The sequence below is a fragment of the Geospiza fortis genome, unplaced genomic scaffold (assembly GCF_000277835.1).
Source record: "Geospiza fortis unplaced genomic scaffold, GeoFor_1.0 scaffold381, whole genome shotgun sequence".
NCBI lineage: Eukaryota > Metazoa > Chordata > Aves > Passeriformes > Thraupidae > Geospiza > Geospiza fortis.
In genome coordinates this window covers 1,208,162-1,231,005 of record NW_005054348.1, presented here as the reverse complement: position 1 = coordinate 1,231,005, position 22,844 = coordinate 1,208,162, and the positions used below count along the sequence as shown (strand labels likewise).

At 36.5% G+C, this 22,844-nt stretch overlaps 1 protein-coding gene across 1 annotated transcript in view; it reads left to right on the top strand.

The window, feature by feature from the left end:
• Positions 1–22,844, top strand: part of RYR2 (ryanodine receptor 2) — a 284,661-nt gene that overhangs the window by 45,551 nt on the left and 216,266 nt on the right. The window contains exons 5-7 of the mRNA XM_031058757.1: positions 13,776–13,850; positions 14,591–14,669; positions 15,459–15,571. Of these exons, the coding sequence (XP_030914617.1) occupies positions 13,776–13,850; positions 14,591–14,669; positions 15,459–15,571 (267 nt within the window). The remainder of the gene's footprint in view (positions 1–13,775; positions 13,851–14,590; positions 14,670–15,458; positions 15,572–22,844) is intronic.

Here is a 22,844-nt window from a genome sequence, read left to right as displayed (position 1 = left end):
AGGAAAAGAGATCAGTGGTTGGCACCTCATTTATGAGTTTTTGCTCTTTCTTCTCCCTTATCAGTGTCTGCCTCTCTCCCTCCTCCTGTTCTTGTGGTGGCCCTGCTTTGGGATAGTCTGCCTTGTCCATTTTTTCCTCCTGCTCCCTCCTAGAAGATGCTCGTTCATCCATTACTAAATGACCTCACTTTTGCTTCCAGTATTTCTTTTTGTCTATTGAGAAGACTGACACTGGCATGTGTTGGTTCTTTGGTTCAGCTGCAGTGCAAGGGCTGTGGTAGCTGCAGAGCCTGTCGTTTTGCCATCAGATCCAGGGACCTTCTCTGCCCCTTGAGGGTACTGAATAAAGTCGAACAGGGCTCAGTAGGCCTGAGTCAGGCTAAAGTATGTGATTTGTGTCTTTCTGGAATCTCCAGGATGACAGAATACTTTTTCCAAATATTTTACTAGTTTCTCAGTATACTGCACTTGTTCAGAGGTGTAATTGCAAAATGTTGGAGATGACCATTGTCCTAGGCACTTGTGTATTCTATCCCACACACCCTGCCACTCACTATCCAGCCTCAGCACAGATCTCTGGGTGGTATTCTTAAATAGTTGTTTAACCTTAAACAAGACCTGAAACACATTCAGGAGCTCTAGCAATAGGAACATGCTGGTTCGAACATCCTGAGAATATTCAAAATTTTCAAGCACTGTTGTAAGTAGCCTGGAGAAGGGGAAGATGGAAGAAGGTATTTCCCCCATAGATTGGTTCTCCTTGAAGTAAAGATAAAAGATGTAATTATTAATAATTTCTAATAGATGGTTCCTGGAATACAGAGGTGGTGGCAATGCTGTGTACAAACCCCAGGTTAGTCTCATGACCCTCAATTTAACCTGTCCTAATGCAGTGTTACAAAATACAACAAAATAATGGCATTAATCCAGCCCCCAGAGCTGATAAACAGCATGGCAGGGAACAAATACCACAAGTAGGATATGTTACATAATTCAACTTTGAGAACATGTACAGCAGCTGTAAGAAAGATGGCCTTTTTATCAAGGCCGGTTTTGATAGGATGGGTGTGATAGTTTTAATCTGAAAAAGGGTCATTCTATATTATATATAAAGAAGTTTTTATGATGAGAGTGGTGAGACCCTGGAACAGGTTGCCCAAAGAGGTGGTGGATGCCCCATCCCTGGAAACATTCAAGGTGAGATTGGATGAATCTCTGAGCAACCTGTTTGAGTTGAAGATGTCCCTGCTTATTGTGGGAGTTTGGACTAGATGATCTTTAAAGGTCCTCTACAACCCAAAACATTCTATGATTCTGCATTTCCATGGACTCTGAGAGCAAATAAGTCAACATTGTGACCAGAGGCTAATAAACTAATAGAATGAATGCTTATAAATAATTTTTATAGCATGCTCTGGTCAGATCTATTGTTATCTCAACCCTTTGTGCCCCATTTTGGGCTCCAGAAAGACTGATGGGTTTAAATCTGCAGGCAGTTAAACACCACACTGCTAGCTCACTGCCTCCCCAACCACCAATAGGATGAGGGCAAGAACTGAGAGAAAAAAAAGCAAAGTTTGTGGGTTGAGATAAGGACAGCTTAATAGGTCAGAAAACAAAGTAATAATAATCATAATGAAAAAAGAATTAGAATGTTCAAAGCAAGTGATGCACAATGCAATTGCTCAGCACTCACCAACTGATGCCCAGCCAGTTCCTGAGCAGTGGCCCCAGGCCAACTTTCTCCCCATTTTGTATATAAGGCATGACTCTATACGGTGTGGAATATCCCTTTGGCCAGTTTGGGTTGGCTGTTCTGGCTATGTCTCCTCCCAGCTTCTTATGCTCTCCAGCCTTCTCCCTGGCAGCGTGATAAAAGAACCTAAAAAGTCCTTGACTTATTATAAACACTGCTTAGAAACAGCTAGAATATGTGTGTTACTGACACTGTTCTCATCCTAAATTCAAAACACAGCACTGTGCCAGCCACTAGGAAGAAAATTTACTCAGTCCCAGACAAAACCAGGACAGGAAGTTAGAATGACTTTAGATATTTGAAATTATATGTGTGTTCTATCTGTTTAATTTTCATATATGCATTCTGAATTGCTAATGTTAGTCCAGAAACTGACGTGCCCAATTGTCCTGAGATAAAGAGAACAAGTGTTAAGGAGCAGGAAGTTCTGCCCTCTGGAGAGAGTGAGTTGAAAACATTTCTTGTGTAACAGCTTGTTGCATACATGAAGTACATAATTTCTGCTGTTTTTTTTTCTTTCTCTCCTTTTTTTTTTCTTCTCAAGATGAGAGGTAATGCTTTTCAAAGTAAGTGTTCTCATTTAGCTAGGAAGAGATTTGATCTAAAAACCTTGAAGAATGTTCTTGCAGAACAGTATGATGGGAGCATGACAGGAGCGTTCAGAACCCTCTGTGCTGGCCATTTGTTTGCAGCTGTGGCCCTCACAGGTCATGATATGCAACTTCTCAGGCTTGGCCTGAACTTTCACTGGGCATTTGCTTTGCATTTGTGGGCGTTACTTATGTTTAAGCATTTGCCATAACAATTCAGAGTATGGTGTTTTTTTAAAGCGATAGATAGACAGACAAATACATAGATAGATACGTGTTCAAACTTCCCTTACCCACTGTTGTCTTTCAGTTGTTTCTTGAGGGGCTTATTCATAGCACATTCTAGCTCTAAGAATCATCTGTAAATTATCTTAAAAATTAGAAAGGAACCAAAGTAGCTCTAAAGCACATGATATGACTGACCCAAATAGATGACAATTGCTTCTCTTGCATTTGCTATAGTTCATTTAATACATCAACTAAAGAGAATGAATTGTTATATCTGGTCCTTCAAAAAATTCAGTGCAAGAAGCTGCTGTATCATTTTAGTAATCAATAGAAGATACAAATTATTCACTTTAATTTGAAGGTAGTTAAAAGATTACAATCAAGCATTTAAATAAATTATCAAAAAGAGCACCAGAAGATTTTACTGTTTTTACTGATTTTACAGGACTGTTGTTTATTTTACTTGTAATGTGATAAAAAAAAGGGTCATGTAATTCACAGAATAAAATTTTATATATGAATGGCAGCTGGAAGAAACTGAGGTCTTTTGATAGATCTGTTGTCCTTGATAAACTGACAGCATGTTGACAACTGAAAGTCTCTATTGACAAATACAGACTTTCACAAATAGGAAAGTATTAATGTGAATTAATCATCTACATAAATTGTTTATGTAGTAATGAATTTACACACATCCCACTGTAGAAAGCTCAGGAAGATTCCTGGTTAGTTTCTGGAACCACCCAGTAAAAGCAGCAAAATTTCTGTGACAACTGCAAAGCTATACTGATAACAACTAAATAGCCCTAAAAGAAGAGAAAGAGAGAAGTCTTTGAACATTTTAAGATTATTAGATTATAGGTTTATTTTTTCTTTTAGCTAGAACATCTTGTACATCTTTGAGAACAGATACTTCTCTTTATAAAAGCACATACGAAATGAAAGCAGCCAGCCTTGCTTGGAAGCTCTCCAGCTAGAATATCTTTTCATTTGGGATAGAGACAAACTTCAGTCCTCAGTTTCAACTTTTGTGATATCAGAACATTAACTGATGAGGTCAAAAGGGGAAAGGTGGCCATAAATCTCTGACCAAGAAAAGAAAATCACTGCATGTAACACATCACTCTCCTTTTATTCTTAAGCAACCTTCATGAAAATTTACCTAAAAATTTCCAGAATGTTCTAGCATCAGCCATGTGGCACTTAATTTTTTTAAACCAATGCATGAAGTCTTCCTAATATTTAAATTTTCTTAATTTATTTTACATTTGCATACAATATGTTACTACAATAATGGTGTTGCTCTTCAGCAGTGCACTTTGAGTGCAGGATTTAACCACTCACATTGTACTTGTTAGAAACTCATCAGAACAACTTGTTTAAGATGATCAGGCATGGCTCCTATTTTACCTGTACTGTGTTTAATCTTTAAGCAATAGGAGTCTCATGTGCTATATTATTTCAAGTTAAGAAAAATCTGAGAAAACTATTGCAACAACAAAAAAAGGATAAAGTCTTGTTCAGAGTAGCTGTTTTGCTTTCTAGCACGAGCTATAATTATGTTAATTGCAATGATAAATGTTCCTTTTAAATGTGGTTTCTAGTTAGTATATCCCACTCACTTTTTCAGGGGAAACAAATCCCATTTTTATGCACCTGAAAGCAAATGTTCAGTTCACATTTTCTCTTTTTTTCCCCCTTCTCATGGATCTACAGAAATTTATGATGAAGGTAAGGAAGTTAAACATTTGGTATTATACTTCCTATGTGTTCCTACAATTTAATTAATTCTATTTATTAAGTTTTAACAACAGCATCAAACTCACCTTCTTGAACATACTGAATTTAAAAAAATTCTTTAAACATACTGAATTAAAAAAAAAATTGAATTTCGAAACCATGGTGACTCTAGTTTGTTTTGGGGTTATGATTGTGAAGGACTGAAGGCAGACTGCAGGGAAAGGACTTTTGTCTGCTTTCTCTAATTTTCACTTCATACTAATCCTTTCAGTGAGAGTGTAGCATTACATGGTAAATACAAAATCTTGACACAATGAATAAATAACAGAAGTTATAGTAAAACATTTTGGAAAGCAGGGACAGCACATTGTTTCTTCTGTCACAAGAATGCTGTTCGGATGGTTTTGTGTCTCACCTGTGGGGTGGTTGGGCATTTGGCATGCCCATTTGGATGCCCATTTTTGAGATGGGGTGTCACTGGCAACTGGAATTTGCTGGAGCTCTGTTTCTTGGGGCTGCTTTTTGTCTTTTTTTTTTTTTTTGTGTCTCATTAAATATATGACAAAGCACTTGAACCCCCAAGCATTTTGAGTAATTGACATTAAATAATTACCTGCAGTTTTCTCCAAAATGTGTTGCTTATCCATTTTCTACTTTAATTACCAGTCTATTCCGAATTCAACATCTAAACTGATTTCTTTACTGATTTTCATCCCCTAAGAGTTTACTTTTCTATGGTATGGTCTTGCTTCCCTGTCACTCTCCAAAAGTGAGCAATTCTCAGCTAAATAAGCAGTTCTATTTTAAGGGCTGGATTTAATGATGTCAGAGGAGTTTTCTTAGCATGATTCCTCTGCTGATCCATCTTTTCTTCCCACTCAGCTGTCTTATTCTTTATTTGTGAGTTTCTTCTTTGAGTGACAAGGATGATTCACATTCCTTGTACTGTTCAACAACAGAAAAAGCTTAGTCACGATCCTTAACCTGTGAAAAATGCCTCCCTCCTCCGCTTATTTAGCTCTAAAATAACCAGGAAGATTTTTATTATTTCTTCTATGTTCTATGCAGATAAGGAGGAGGAGAATAGGGGAAGAGAAATCCTCACTAGGCTAAAGGAGAAATCGATAGATTTTATCTTCCTGGGTGATTTCTTTTCCAAAACACTGGAAGTGCTTGAAAGTAGGCATTTGTAATGGAAGTGTTGCCTCACCCATAAATATAAATCTTTGTTTTACATATAAATCTAGAAGCAGACAATAAATATTATTTACTTTTGATTAATTTTTACTGTCATGTCTGCTATTCATTGTTGTGATGTTTCCCATTGCTAGGAAAGTGATAACATAAATGTAGTGTCAAAAATATTAATAATGAAGTATATTTGAAGTGTTTCTAATTCTGCCTTCCAACAGGTCAATATTAGCAAAATTGGGATCATTTAGCATGGTGCTGGAACAAGTATTTGTCATAATTTCTAATTATTCCAATCTTTTTAATGTAGATAGTAAGATATTTCTGTGTTCTGTGAATAAGACATGCTTATGGGGTTTTTTCAGCCAGCTGATTTATTCAAATTCAGATTTTTATGTGATATTTATATAGAACAAAATTACATGTTGTGATGCAGCTTTAAATTCAAGCCATTTTTAGGAAACCTATAGTTTAGCTGAAGTCTTTTTTCTATTTTTTTTGGTTTTTTGGCCTGCCACAAAATCAGAGGTAACTGCTGATCAAGTTAATAAAAGATATTTGTTTTGTTGCTTTTTTCTTGCTTTTTTTCTTGCTTTTTTTTTCTTGTCACAGTGGCCATCATTATCTGGGAGTAGGTATCAGCAGTCATCAATCATACCAATCTCTATGGCTGAATTTTTGCAGCATTTGGTGTTTGATAGTGAATTTCACAGAAAGTCTATAGTGGTTTAAAGTATAAAGACATGAATATGTATAGCATATATAATGTCTTGAGAGGTTTAACTTCCTGTTTGTTCTCATGTAATGTGGTGTGTAGGCTACAGTGAGACAAAGAAAGGAGTTTTAGACTCTTTGAATTCACCCTTTGATATTGCTCTTATGTGATAGGAGCAGAGTGAGGGAATATTAGCTCAATGCCTCATGTCAGTGAACTGATTTACTTTGTATCTTTAAATTTTAAGCAACTAAATTCTAGTTGTTTGGTGCCAACTACTGGAAATGGCAACCCAAGAGCACAGTGATTGCAAAAGGGTTAGGATTGTTGTTTTCTTCCATAGAAGAATTCAAGGGTTCTGGGCCTGGATGCTGTAACTTTGGAAAGGAAATTCTGTCTGTTTTGTACCAAGATTTTAAAATAAAAATGTATACTTCTATGAGCAAGAAGAAGATGTAAAAATTCTTGGCTTAGTCTCTGTAGCTTTGTGGTCTTTACTGCTTGCAGCATTTTCACGTTCTCTGATGTTGCTAGAGATTTAGTTTCCCAGTGTTAGAATTCTAAACATCAGTTGTTTAGTTTTGCCTGACTAATCTTGTCTTGCAAGCCTTCTAGCTCTGTTCCAGGGTTACTTCACAAGTTCTGCAGTGATTCAGCCTGTTTCCACACACTCTGTTTTCACCACTGCTTGGGTTTTCTGGACTCTGCTTGGCACTCGTCTGGCAAAACTGAAATGCCAGACTTAGAGCCATGGATATCCTCAGCTCTCTATGTAACCACAAGCAGAATGCTCAGATTTTAGGTGGGCTGAATTACGCACTAAAAGGGCCTTTTTTCTATCTGCTGGCTATTTAGTTGCCTTCAGTGACATTAGTTTGAGTGTTTTGTCATCAAGTGTATTAGGTCTGGCTGAGATGGAGTTTGTTTTTCCCCCAGCAGCCCTCACAGTGCTGTGCTGTGCTTTGCATTGGTGTCAATAACACACCAGTGTTTTGGCTAATGCTGAGCAGCACTGGAACAGCATCAGCACTGTCTCTCCAACATTCCACCTCTCATCTGTGGGCTGATGTCAGAAAGATCTTGGGATAGGACACACCTAGGACACTAGACTTAAATTTACCAAAGGGATATTCCATGCCATATGATGCCAGCTCATTTATAAAAGCTATGAAAAGGAGAAAGTGGAGGCATTTGTTGTTTCCAGCATGTGCCTTCTGGAGCAACCATGAAGCATGCTGAAGCCCTGCTTCTGAGGAAGTGACCAGACATTTCCTGATGACGTGGAGTGGCAAATAAAATATTTTTGGTTTTTTCCTTTACTTGTATGCATGCATGACCTCTCACTTCTGCTTTAGTAAACTGCTTTATCTCTCCTGTTTGCCATCTTACTTTTTCTCCCTTGTCCAGCTGAGATGAGGAGGTGATAAAGCAGCTTAGGGGGCACCTGGCATCTAGCCAAAGTCAACCCACCATATAAAAATTTTTTTTTTAGCTTTTCATTTCCAGCTTTCCATGTAATTGATCATAGTGGTATTAAGAGAACAAGCCTTCCTGTGTTTTCCAGCTGGCTGTTGCTTGGTATCAGAAAGAAGCTCTCATTAGTCATCTGAAGCTGTGTTCAGAGTGACAGAGTTTCGACAGTATGTACTTGTGGGGAGCAAGAGGTCTTGTTGAACACTTACCTGTTGTGGCCTCCTAGGCAGCTTGTAGCACTGCATCATTGCTGATTTTAGATAAATACTGGCCTCCATCAACATTGGTCTACAACAAATTGAGAAATTGCACATTAATAATGAAATCAATAGGTGAATAGATATTACATTGCTATGGAAATATTTTGAGAATCATCTCCTCTACAGAAATGATTGTAGTGTTGTGCAAATATTTATGTATAGAATCATGGTGGGATGGTTTTAAACTGTGGGACATTGTTCCCTCCTGTTCCTCCCAGGTCCCTTTATTCATTTCCTGATTCCTTTCACTTCATGACTAATTCTGCCATCTGGGGTTTTCCTTCTTCTAAGTAAGGATTCAAAATTTTCAAGATTTACATGTATTCCACATCCTTTCAATAATTTTTGTTTTGTCTTGCAGGTTGCTTAAATAGAAAGCTTTAATTTGCTTAAATGAAGGAAGTTGCAAAGAATTTTCTATAAACAAAACACGTTTCTTGTGCAGTCACTGTTTTTTTTTTTTTGCTTTGTGGTTTTGGTTTTTTTTTTCCCCAGTAACTAGCTCACAATAAATACTTATATTAGCCTGCTGGTTTTAAAAGCTTTCTTCAGCATCTTGATAAAGGCATTGGTGTCAACAGCCTTACATCTCTGATCTTGACACAGGTTGTTTCAGACTGGGGACACCAGGGCCTAAATACACTTTTGCTCAGAATACATGGTAGTTGCTTTTTTTCATGCCAGTAAATGTGGTCAGACCCGGGTTTCAAACCTATTTGATTTCTTTCTAATGGATCAAACCCTGAATTTCAGAATGTAATAAATTCTCTTGAATGAAAAAAAACCCACAGCTGCAATGCTGGTCCTGGGGAAGGGGCTTGGAAAACATTTTGTCACTGGAAGAACATTTCCTTTTTAGGTAAATATAATTTTTTAGCATTTCCATCAGTGATGGGTGCAATATCCTGCTTGGTTTATTTCTGTACTTGTGGTAGGTTTACATTTAAAAGGGTTCAAAACAGGTAACTGTAGGTTATTCTGTATTTAATTCTATACTTCTGGTTATGCATTTAGTCTAAGTTTCTAGATTTAGAAATAGAAGTATTTTCATAATAACTTTGTCGTTTTCTAACAGTATAAGCTCCTGAACTTCATGTAACTTGGAACACCCTTGGGATGGCGAGCATGATGCCTTTTGTATTCATAAGTGCAATTGTTTTTATGGAAGTATTCGTGTCGTATGTTTAACATGCTGTTGTCTCCAGCATCTAAGTTCAAGATGGCCAATGCCAATGTGTTCCATTTTAATAAAGTGTGAGTAGTCAGACCTTTAAAGGACATTGTTTTATTCCAATGTACATATGAAACAACCACTAATAGTCATATTTGAAACTTCTAATGGTGTCTTACAGTAGTTGCCTTGAAAAACACTTGCGAAGAAAAATGGGGCTCATCTTGCTTCTTTTATTGTACCACCACTTTACCATATTCAGTGCCATGAAAGCAGTTGTGTAGTATTTTTTTAGAAACCCATTAAAAGCAATATTGATTGGTCATAAGTTCCATCTAGACTGTTAGGGCTGGATCTGGGGCACAGAGGAAATACAAGGCTGTACAACTGATTGTGGTTAAGTCATGCTATACCGTAACTGTAAGTTGTATGGACTGCAGTTTTGAAGGATTTACTGACGTAGTTCATAGTTTCATTTGATTTTTTAAAAATTATTTTTGAAGTCTATCAAAGCTATTTTTCCTTACACTTTAGTCTTTGTACTGTCATTTTCCATATAGCACGTCAGTAACTCCATTCTAGTAATATGGACCTACCATGGAACGAAGCAGGAAAAGCCTTTACATTCTTCTTAAAAAAACTTGCTATGTTATTTTGTATGAATGTTTCTAGAGTGTGAATCAATTCCTGTGTGACACATTCAGTATTTTTAAATTGCTTTTGTGGGTGACTAGACTTGTTTGAATAGTCATGTGTTAAATGCAACTGCTGTCAGGCTTTCTTAAGCATTTTATTTCTGAATAATAACATTACAGAAGCTTTTTCTTTACAGATACAAAACACTGAAATAACTTTCTTGTTTAAAAACTTCTAAATGCTTTCACATTGTTCTCTCTCTGGTACCTCCCTGAAGATCAGAGCTTTTTCCTCTTTTCTCACACATTTGAAGATTGTACAGACCTGTGAAGAAAATTCCGCTAAAAAAAATCAGCATCTGCTTGCAGTAGGGTTCTCGCTGGTCTAAGGGATGTTTTTGTCTAGCAGAAATAAGTCTGTTAGTATAAAAAGAATGGAAGGGCAATGGCTGACTCAGAATCATGGGTGCCACAAGATTATTCACCATCCTATAAAAGGTCTCATAGTGAGGTTCCCAAAAGCACAAATGGTTTTAAAACATGTATTTATGTGATCATGATTAATTTCCTGCAGCTTCTCATGTGTGTCCAGGAGTGCAGCAGCGCAGCCACCACAGCAGTGCAGGTGCTGTTGTGTGAGTCTTTTGGTCTGTGGGGTGATTGATTACATGCCTGTGACAGTCATGTATGTGCAAAGTTGTACTGCTACAAAGGGGTGGTTGAATCAGGTATAACATATCTTACTCCGTATTGGGTTGGTATTTGTGTTAAAATTGATCTTTTTTTTTGTTCTATATTTCCACATTTTACTACATAGCTTTTAGGTTGTAGGTTTTGAGTGCTTTTTGGCATTTTAATCGTCTTTCTATTAAGAAAACGGAAATATATGGAAATACGGAAATATATATGGAAAATATATTTCCAAATTTTCGCTTAATATTTTTGATTTTGGTTTATGATAACACTCTTTTCATCAAATTAAAGAGCTCAGATCCTAATAATCTGTCATCGCCTGGTCTTCCAATGTATTGAATTTGAAAGCTGTTTATGTTTTTTTGAATGCTAATTTATTCAGCTCTAATTCTTGTTGTTCTGTTCTAAATTGCCTTTTCTTTAGAAATGACTTTTGGGTAATGAGATGACTCCAAATTAATCTTGTATTCCAGCTGCAAAAATATTGCATTAGAGATGGGCAGTTTACATGAAGTTTTCACAAGCAGTGTGAATTTGTCAGTCCCATATACTTTCAATCTGAAATTATCTTTAGTATTTGCCAGTTCTGAAAACTTTTAAGTATTTTTGTATACCCCACATTCTTGGGGAATAAAATGTGAAGACTTTTGTGTTAATATAATTGACACTCCTGAATAGCATAGCTTGTAGTACTTCAGTGGATAAGTTATTCTTTGAAAACAAATGTATTTTTGTTCAGCTTGGTTTTATTCAAGGAATAACTATGAATGTATTGTTCAACTTGGAAATTACTCTGAAAATTGGAAATTTTAAACATAAAGAAAATAAGACTCATGATAAATAATGTGGTTGTTAGCAACTGCCTTGCATTATAATGCCATTCATACATCTGTGCAAAAATCTGTGGGCATTATGGATAGAATTAGTCAGCATTGTGGCTTCCAAGTATTCTTACTTGCAGGGTCTTCTGAAGTGTTATTATTGCAATATTGCAATAAATGTGGTAAAACTTTAGTGTCAGATATCATTTTGAATGTTGCATCTTTGCCAGAGAAGTCCAGTTGTTAATTTTTTTTTTTTTTAATGTGGAAATTTAAAAGTTTTATGCTGGAAATGGAACGGATCATTTTACAAATCAAAGAGTATTTCAGTAGGCAATCACGATCCAACAGCTACTTGCTGTGCAGTTTCTGGCATGAAGATAAATGCTGAGTATGTAGTTATGAAATGAGCTGTTAAAATAGGAAATGAACTTACAGGTATGTACACGTCCTGGAAGACAAGCTCCAAAATGGAAGGCAGTTTCATAGAGCCACCCTTGCTTTCTATCCTTTTCTGTATTTTTCTGTTTCATCTTTTCCCTTTGTCTCCAAAAGAATGGTTTGATTATGATTGCCTCCCAGAAACCCTTAAGTGGAAAATGCTGTAACTGTTTTTTACATTTAAGAAACAAACTGCAGACTTGCGTGCATTTTTCTAATGGACAAAGTAACATTAATTAAAAAGAATTGTTTAATCCTCTTGGAAAAAAGAGGATTGGAAAATCCTCCATTTTTCACAATAGTGATTGTATTTTTTAGAACCTACCTTTCTTCTGTTCAGCTACAAGTGAGAATTTAACAAAATAGGTGCTAGACAGACAAATCAATATAGCCAAAGTAAGGGCAAGCTAATATTGCTGTGATTTTGTGGGTTATGCTGTTCTCAGCTTTTGTGCAACAGGCAATCAAATCTTTATGTTAGTTATCAAATTTATGGGATAATAAAATAGAATACTTTTGATAAAGATACTGGTGAAATTTTGACATTTTGTTTGTATTACTGACTTTGTTAGTTGGGTACCTATGTGTGCTGTTAATAAAGTTTGCAGGTAAATCTGAAGTTCTGGTAGGGCAGTGTGTTTACAGCAGTTTTTTTCTCTCTTCCCCAGTGTGATGAGTAGCAGACATTCAGTGCTCATCTTTGGCACAATGGGCCTGGTATTATCAAATGCCTTGTTCTTTCCTTGTGCCTCTGGAAAAAGTGGTGGTGCTAATGGTAGTTAGTGCTTGGTGCTTCACCACCTACCCCTTTTGTTTTTTTTTTTCCCTTGACCAAGTAATTCAAAGTTCGATAAATGCTAATGCATAAAAGATAAAGGAGGGCAAGAAATAAACATGGAAGGGAAAGAATTGTGTGTTATCATAGCCATTCAGTTAAATTGATCTTCAGCACTGAAATGTAGCTGCCAGAGATGTAAGATAGTATGATTTTTTAAAATTTATTTTGCAATGAATCCGATGTTCCAGTCAAACAGATCAGTATTCTATGGTAAAAGAAAGGGTATAAATACCATAATAAGAAATTAAACTCCTTTAAATTAAATATAGGATTCCTATATGAAAGAGTAATGCTGCTTATGGAGTTGTCACATTTATAGACTCATAAAATATTTACTTATCACTGCTTCTTGGAGAGCGTGCTGTGCAAATGTTACATGAGTTGTTCTGTCAGAGAAGTATGAACTTATGCTCTTGAGAGTGTCTTGTCAGACAGTCTCTGCTCCTGCCCAGTGCTAGTCATCTGCATTTGAGCATAAGGAATACATAAATCTTCAGAAGAAATTGAAGGCTTACTCATGCCTTAACAAGATTTATTTATTCTTTCATGAGTGATTAAACTGATTATTGATAAATAGAAACTGTAGTAAAAATATTGGGGGAAATGGTTGTAGTTTCTTGGAATAAAAGTGAATTTTATCAGTTTAATTTTCTTTTACTCAAGATTTATGCTATTTCTCAAGAGGAAGAATTACTTGGATGTGATTCTGAATTTTCAAAACCCCCAAATACTGTTGAGTCAGCTTGGATGTCTTTTAACATTTACCAATCCTAGCAGATAAAGAATTCTCTCTGATAGTATTAAAGCAGTGTGGGACAAAGCAATTTGCAGGTTGATGGTCTTCAATGTGGTTGAAGACCACATTACTCTGGTAATGGTCTTATTGGTAAAATAAGGAGAATATTCAAAAATCTCCCTCTGCATACCATCTGTCTTGGAAGAATATAATTTGTAGGAAAAATGGGTGTATATGAAGACATTTAATAATAGGTGAGTTTGTAGAGGGTAGCATGACACATGTCAAAGCTGCTCTTAGAGGCAGTTCAGCCTCTAAGCTGAACTCCTTTCAGCACAAGAAAAACAATTCAAGATTCTAGAAAATATTTTTACCAAACAAGTCATGGCTCAAAGTACACAGTGTTCTTTCATCTTTCCTTCTTTCTTTCTCAAAAGACTGCATTTTATTAAAATATACCAGTATATCATTTCTCTTTGCCTTTCAGTCTGCACAAGGTGGTGGACATCGAACACTGCTCTACGGGCATGCAATCTTGCTGCGCCATTCCTACAGTGGCATGGTAGGTAACTGTGTTACATCATTTGGGACCAGCAGTGATTTCTTTTTTTGTATGAAAGTTATGTTTGAAAGTGCCCAGAATATTGCCATTTATTGATCTGGAGAATTACTCACATCAGAGGCATTTTACTGTGGTTCCTAGAAACCTTTATGAAGGGTAGGTGCTTAGAAATACAAAACCAAGCTGGTTGTATCTGGCTAAGTGCCAAAACTGAGTCTGGCTCCCATAGTGCTGAATCCCCTGTTTGTCAGTCTGAGTTGGTGACTTTTCATTTCTTTCCTCTTGGATTTTCCATATTGCATAAGCTGTGACTGAATCTACAGCTGGCACCTTGCTGTCAATCTGAGCATGTTAGAGACTGAGTGGAAAAGGAGATTTCTTCTTACATGTATTTTGGACAGAAGTCTTAGTTGGAAATTTTCTGATGAATTATACAGGTTCCAAACTCCTAACCTAAAAGTGAGGCTTCATGGAACTGAAATCTGAGGCAACTACATTTTTTCCACTCTTAGTATTCCCATCTCAGTGAAAAGATAACCTGGGTAGACTGAGAGGTTATTTTAGAGCACATATTTTTGTCAAGACTTGTTGAGTGCACTTCAGCTTATCAGGCATACATGTTCTTGGTAATAACTAATGGGGATAATCTAAGAATATTTAATCATGTGTTAGTAGTTGATGTCTTTTTATATTATTAGAAGTGAGCAGAGCAAGTAATGTATGATTTTTTCTTTTGGTAGTACCTATGCTGTCTCTCTACATCTCGATCATCAATGGATAAGCTGGCGTTTGATGTAGGATTGCAAGAGGACACAACAGGTAACCACTAGTTTAAGAGACTATATAATGAAGAATGCTGTCAGTCTAAAAATAAAAGTCTTAAGAATTGCTTAGTTAGATTATTTGCTTGATTTTTTAAAGCTTTGCTTTAGATAGGAGTGGTAAAAATAACAGCTGCAACAATTTAACAGTTCACAGATGAGATCTTTTCTGAACAGCATGGTTTTAGTTAAAGAAGCCGATCTGAAAACAAGATTTATCATGGAAACAGAATTTGTGACTTCAGTATTTGCACATGTTCAATTACTGGGGGATTAGAAGCACTAACAGTCAGTAAAAATTGAAGAACATATTTGAGTTTGGATTAATGTGATCTTTCAAATATTATTTTAAGTGGTATGTAAATACTTATTTTCATTGCCCTTAGTTACATGTTGCTCTATTTCTTTGTCCAAATTCTCAGTAGACTATTCTTCAATGTCTTTTCCAGAATCTCTAATGACAGTGACAGGGAATTGTTTAGCAAAAGTGACTGGACCAAGTTGCCTAGAGAACACAGAGAACCATCACCTTATTCAACTCTGGAGTCACTGTTTCAGAGTGACTGTTCCAGTTACTCTTTTGCTTATGTGTATTATTTAGAGCTGAGTTTCCAACAAGGTGATGCAGGAATGATACTAGTTATGGAAAACACATAGACACTGGGTTTAGCCCAGTGAAAACTGGATTGGAACTTTTAAGACTGAAACAAGTGTGACAGTAACATCAGTAACATTGGGCTCTTTCTTTCTTGTTTCATTCTTTGCTGTTACTCAATTTTGACGTTAGGTGAGGCTTGCTGGTGGACCATACATCCTGCATCCAAACAACGATCAGAAGGAGAAAAGGTGCGCGTTGGAGATGATCTGATTTTAGTCAGTGTCTCTTCAGAAAGATATTTGGTAAGTTGTATAAAATTAGCTGTACAGTGGTTCTTCTACATGAAAAAAAAAAGTTAATGAAAGTTTTGCAGTAAAATCTAGCATACATTTCCACCTCCTAAATGTAAAACTTTCGGTTCTTAAACTGTTTTCTTAAATAATATTTTGCAAAACAACTTACTGAAGATCTGGAAAGTGGCTAATCTAATTTTTGTTCATTTCAGTAGTGGAATAGGAGTTTAAAAATTTGCTTAGATGAAAATAAGTGATTACAGAAAAAATTAATAATTTTCAAATTTCATGATTGAGATGTTTAGAATCCATGTGAGTGTTCATAGGTTAACAACATTATCATATATATTAAAACTTTGTACAAAATTTTGCGATGGCTAACATAGGTACATCGGATTTGTGGGCTTAGAAGGTCCATATTTTTTTGAGATGATGTACAGTGTTAAATATACAGCTACTGACATGTCAAATGGAATATAATTGAAATAATGATTAAATAGAATTGAAATATTTTACATGTTATTGTGCTAGCTGCTTCTTATCACTGGTTTACACAGCTTTTTTTCTTCACAAAAGAATCTCCCATTTGTTCTGTAATGAAGCAAGTCAACACTTCAAGATGTGTTTCTTTTTTATTCTTGGTGTTGCAAACACCTGAGCTACTCTTTATGGCAAAAAGAAGATGAAAATAAGAAAAAAATAATTTTCCTGGAAGCTTCTGAAAAATCAGCCTCAGTGATTTGGCCCAACAACTTAAAAAAAGATTCTTTAATGAGGAAGTGTTTTGAGTTTGTCAAAAATATGTCTCACATCTAGGAGGGCATTGAAGATGGTGAAGGGCCTTAAGGGGAAGGCATTTGAGGAGCAGCTGAGGTCACTTGGTCTGTTCAGCCTGGGGTAGTCTGAGGGGCAACCTCATTGTAATTACAGCTTCCCCAGGAGGGGAAGAGGAGGGGCAGGCACTGATCTCTTCTCTCTGGTGACAGGACCCATGGGAATGGCCTAAAGCTGAGTCAGAGGAGGTTTAGGTGGGATATTAGAAAAGGGTTCTTTATCAGAGGGTGGTTGGGCACTGGAACAGGCTCCTTGGAGAAATGGCCACAGCACCAAGCCTGACAGAGTTTGGACATCACTTTTGGGTGCAGGTGTGATTCTTGGGAATGGTGCTGTGCAGGGCAGGAAGCTGGACTCGATGATCCTTGTGGGTCCCTTCCAACTCCGGGTATTCTATGATTCTATGAGATGTGCATATAACATTAAAGTCTATTCTCTATTATTCACTTTTTTAAAATGAGTTTTTAATTTTTTTAAAAAGTATTTAAGAAGAAAGTGAATAGTTTGATAAGATGTCAAGTATAAAATTGAAAATATTTTCCCTTCCATTGGAAACACACAGGAAAATAAGAATACAATTGTTAGAATATAATTGTAACTTCTAATTAGAAGCTCAATAGCTCATTTAATTAGTTTTTCGTAATTAGATATTTTGAAAACTTTCTGGTCATCTTTGCATTTAAAAATTATTTTAAATAGTTACTTTTATGACAGTTGTAACTACACATAGTGAAAAAACAACTTCTTGTGGACTGAATTTTTGAGAAATCCAATTAATGGAAAGGTTTTATTCAAAGACATTGTATTTCTTTGAATTACTGAATTGAGTTGCTGAAGTTGAATTTTGGTACAGATTGTGTCTCTGTGTAGGCACGTACTGGCCTCTAATTAGCAATATTCAGCTCAGCCTATTATTTAGGGTTTGTGCCTCAGCTGTTGATTCTCAGGGCTGTCACATGTACTTTTATACAGCAAGAGGCACAGTTCTGTCTGCAGAGACTGATTTTTCTTAAGATGTAGATTTAATGCATGTACTGCGTGTTCCATGCAAAATATCAATATACTAAAAATAAATAATATTTTAGTGCAGAGAGAAATAACACTGCATTACAGTCTTAAAGTGTTTTTGAGCTAGATTTTAATGAGTAGTTATTAAGCCTATTTCAGTTATATAGCTCTGGTTTGACAGTAAGATGGAGCAAGGATTCAGCAAATTAATTTTGCTCTAACATGCACTCACACATTTTTATGATCAGATTTTTCCAAGATTAGATTAAGAGCTGGCAAACTATGTAGCTGCACAATCATAAAAATATTTGTGGCTTTGCTACCTAATCAGTAATTATATTAGCACTGTCAATAAAGCAGTGAAGATTTTATGAAAATTGAAATAGTCGATAAAGGATAATCAGTGAGTTACCAATATTTTTCATGAAAACTCTCTCTCTGTCTTAAACTGTTTGTCTTAATCCATTTGGCTGTTTCCAAAATAACTTAAAAGAATATAAGTTTGAAAATATTCACAATTCATTGTTTACATGTTGAGTGCAGTGTCGTGTTGTAGCTGCTATTTTGTACAATTCTTAAAAGAAGGTAGGAACTGATATCCTTTACAATAGTTAGGACTGTAGAGATAGGAAGTTATTTTTGTGAATCTACTTCAATAGTGAGACCAAATAAGCTCTGTTGAATCCAGCTGAGAAGTGCTTTTTCTAAGGGAGTGGAATTCCTCATATGGATTCCTTGACAGAAAATGATGTCCATTAGGATGCTGAGGGTTGGGTTTATGTATGTTGCATACTCTACAATTAAAATACTAGGAAAATGTAAGTTCTCCATCAAATGTTTTATGTAAATATGCTGTTAGGAATAGGACTGAGATGTCACCTTTGTATATTGCAGTATTTCTTTGTTTTCAAGTCATTTGCTAATTCTTTCTGAATGAATTCAAATAGGTTAAGCATCCTGGGGCAAAGACGTGTGTGTAAAAATAACAGATGAAAAGAGTTCATTCACAGGGCATGGCTTTTTCAAAATGCAGTCAGCTCTTAGTTGAATTTGTATAATGCAAGAGGAGAGAAGAACTATGTCAGATTCCAAAGTTCATCTTCCAGTTGTCTGGCTTTAGCTTAATTAATTTAACATTGATTTTGACACTTTATGTTCTCGGTGTAATCAGTAGATTTTTGTTTAGACCTCATTTGGTTGGCAACACTCTTAAGTATTAGGAAAATATCAGGACTTTGTCGTAGTACCCCTTCTCCTCTTTCCACAAAATAAATTATTCTGGGACAATTGGCTCTATTTTTTCCCCAAAGAGATTTCTTTCTATTTACACCAACCAAGTACTAAACTGATAGGAAGATCAGTGTTAAAATTATAAGCTAAAGGTCCAGAGAGGTGGATTTTGACTCACAGCAATGTCCCAGGGCAAGTCATTCACTTTCTCTGACTCTCGTTATCTACCTAGACAATGGGATTTTGGATCCTTATTATGCTGTGTAGCATTTCTGAGGAGAAGCACTTACATAAGTGCTTGTGGCATTATATAATGTCTGAGCTGCGCTATTGCCAAATACTTCAGAGGGAGAACTTGGCTCTGCTGAACTCTGTTAGCATAGAGCAAAAAGATGTTCTGCTATAAATATTGCCACCATTTAAGCTCAAGCCAGAGTTGCTATGTTTCCTTTCTTGAGGCAGTAGAGCCTGACAAAGAGCAGATGTGATATTTCCAGCATGTTTCCCCAACTTGTACATAGTAGTATCTACCTCAGCACTGAGCTTTGCCTATGCCTCTTGTTAACTACATATCCTGATTGCTTTCAATATTTCCAATTTTCAATAACTTAGAAGTTCAGTTAGTTGCAATTTCTTTCAAATTCATGAAGTCTCTAAATAGCTTTTAAACATAATTCAATAAAAAGTCCTTAGACATGAAGCTGAAATACAATATGCATAAATGAAGAAAAAACTGAAAATTGTTATCCATCAGGTTGGTGTTATTCTGGCTGAGAAATCAGGAAACAGAGAAACCCCCCAGCTTTGAATCTACAGTGCACAGATTTCAGTATAATACAACAGTTGTATATACCCTGTGGTTTATAAGTAGTTACTGAGTTACTGTCTCAGTGACTGCCATGCTGACCTGCAGCTGCATTATGCACATCTGTGAACAAGCCTTGGCATTTATTTGATTGATATGACTTTTTTTTTTTTGGCTACTGACAACTAACAAGAAACTAATTAGGAACTGATGGCAGAGCTCCCTTTCAAAAATAATAGCATCCAAATTAGATTGAACTATTTTAAAGGTGGAGTTGATATATGCCATTACTCCTGGAAAGGAGGACAGGTTCCTAAATATTGCAAAGGCACCACTTCTCTATCCTTTTGCATCAAATAAATTGTTTATTTTCAGCTCCTAGATTTATTTCTCTTGTCGTCATATGCTTGGAGCAGCTTCTAAGTATCTGTATTGCTTCTTGGTGCAGTAGTATCAGGAAACAGCAGTGTGTGAGGGTTTGTTTTTTGAAACATAAAAAGAAAATTATTCTTCCCTTTCACATTGTTTCTCAAAGCATGAAACTCAGTATTGGACTTTACTCTCTTCTGTGTAAATTCACAATTCCATCGTTTCTCTTTCTTGAAAAAATATAAAAAAGATTTTTGTGAAGCATAATTTTAATCTGCATGAGCAAACCTGAAATTAGTGGAACCAAGGTAGTGTTGAGCTGCTCTGTTACTCTGATCATAATGCAGTTCCCATGGAGTTTTTATACAATGATTTGAAATGTTATTGTGGAGGCTGGTAGGACTTTCCAATAATTAAGGTTGTCAAGCTGCTCTGCCTTATGGAGTCCTGCTTCCAACTGCTTATAATCAAGTACATGTGATGTAAAAAGTCACTTACTAGAATTAGTAGTGTCTATTACTGTTTTTTTTTCCTTTATAATCAGCCTGAGATAATTTTTTTATTTCATCCAGAAGAAATCAGATGTTATTGACCTCAAAGACAGGAAAGAAAACAAAGCCACATGATTAAGAAAATTGATGTAATTTCCTTGTGTACTACTTGGTAATTTATTAAAAAAACCCCAAAAACCAAAACGAACAAACAAACTAAAAACCCCCCCAAACCAAAAAACCCAAGAAAATGAATAAAAAGGCAGCAAGTCTCTCCCTGGTTCAACTTAGTAAAGAAATGTTCTCCTGAAACACTGGAGCTTGATCATGACCAGGGAAGAGTGTTTGAATTTTCTTTGAGTAGGTAGAAGTCTGATGACTTCGTCTATTTTACATAAGCTAGCACCTCCTGTGTGTTAATGAACTGTTTAAACTCCCTCTACAGTGAATAATTACATACATGCCAACCCTGGTGGGAGCAGATATTCCTTGAAATGGATTGCTCAAGGCAGGAATGAAGCCAGGAACTGTATTGACAGCTGAGAACTCAGTGTTGTGTGTGCTGCTGGTGATCTCCTGTCATTTAAGATATGTGGAGGAAGAAGCTGTGACAAAGTAGAAGGAACAAAAGGCAGGTGATGTATCAGTGACAGGAGTGGGACTGAATTGGGAAGGAGGGAAACTGAGTGGGACTTGATGAGTGGCTGAAAAGATTGTCAACTGAAGGTAGGCAGGTAGATAGGGACTATCCAAATTGTCTGGGACAAGAAGCTGGTGACAAGGGAAGAGTAGGCACCCGCTGGTTGAAGTTGTGCTCAAAATTAAGGATAGAAAAACTATTGTTTTGGCAGAGGGAATTGAGAGAAGAACCAGTGGAATGAGAATGGAAATGAAGGATGACAAGAGAGATTTGCAGAGGAATGAGCTTTCTGGGGAGAACAAAACTGCTGGACAAAGATCCAGAGAGAAGCCAAGAAATGAAAAGGGTATTGAGGGTTAAGAGAGAGATTGAGATTCTTGTGAGATTCTGGAAAGAAGTCTCGTGCTGGCTGATGTGGTGAGGAACAGCTTGAGCAAGAAAAAGAAGCTAAAAGACCCTGCTTAGGCTTTGTAAGTCTAAGGAGAGCTTCTTGAAGTAGGAGGAGGTCCTAATTCTGGGTGATAATGTGGGCTGTAATTAGGTCAGGAAGCTGTATTGGCTAAATGGGAGACATAGAATTGTAGATTCTATGTTTGGGTTGGAAAGAGCCTGGAAGATCGTCCTGTTCCAACCTCCCTCCTGTGGGCAGGTTCACCTTGCACTAGAGCAGGTTGCTCACGGCCCCATCCAACCTGGCCTTCAGCATTTCCAACGATGGGGCAACCCCAGCCTCTACAGACAACCTGTGCCTGTGCTTCACCATCCTCACACAAATTTCTAGTGAGACTAGTGTAAAGATTTGGAAAGGAAAAGAGAGTGGTAGACGCCTGGACCAATTAGGCTAGATGATAACTGCTACCAGCAACTATCCAGGAAACCCATCGTTTTAAGGCACAGCACTTGCATGGGGTATGCTGACAATTCCTGTCATTATTTTCATAGTAGTATAAGTAGGAAATGTCTGAAAAAGGGTTTTCAAGTTACCGATGTGAACCACAGGTAGAGAACTGTAATGGTGGAATTTATTTTTGACCTTTTTTTTTCAATTTAGGAAAATTACATATAAATGATAACATAAAAATAATTTTCTTAAATTTAAAAAAAGTCACAGGCATTCAAAAATGCAGAAGTTTTGGTACTGGTATATTTTTAGGACATCTCCTAAGTATACAGTCACGCTGGCTTTTTATGGAATGCTATTTTAGTGATGATAAAAGTTCAATGGATGTGTCAGGATTGTGTAGCAGGAGAGCTGTGGTATGAAGCAACTTTGAAGATGAAATTTCAAGCTGGGAATTGCATTTGGAGTATTGGTACAATTATTTTCCTGAAGAATTAGATTCTGTACCAGCCTGTGCTGTGGAATTTGCTGAGTAGATGATCTTGTATACTAGGCTTACTTTCAAGTGGTCACTACTCATCCCTTACTTGGAATATTCCATACTAGAGTTGTGTCTCTTGCATCTCCTCCTTCTATTAGAGGTTGAAACCTCAGAGTTGCTCAGTATTGACACCTGCAGCTTAGTTTAATATCTGTACCTCCCTTCCCCAATGGAAAATGGGCTACAATACTACTTCTTTGGGGTTTTGAGAAAACGAAATCATTAATATTTGTTGTGTTTTGTGAAATACTGTAATTGGTGCAATAGAAAAGCCTATGTGGAAATTAATAGTTCTCTTTTCAAAGCTTTTTAGAATTGACTATATTGAATAAAGCATGAGGCTGCAAATTGAAGATTGAGGGGAAAACAAAGCACTGAGCAGCTGTTGACAAAGTGAGCTCCATTATCCTGTATATACGAGGCAGCACGTATGCAAAAAATACCATATATCATGACATTGGAGACTGTAAAGGGGTATTTTCACTAGATGCCATTCTTTTTCCATAGGGTACTTAGTTTGACA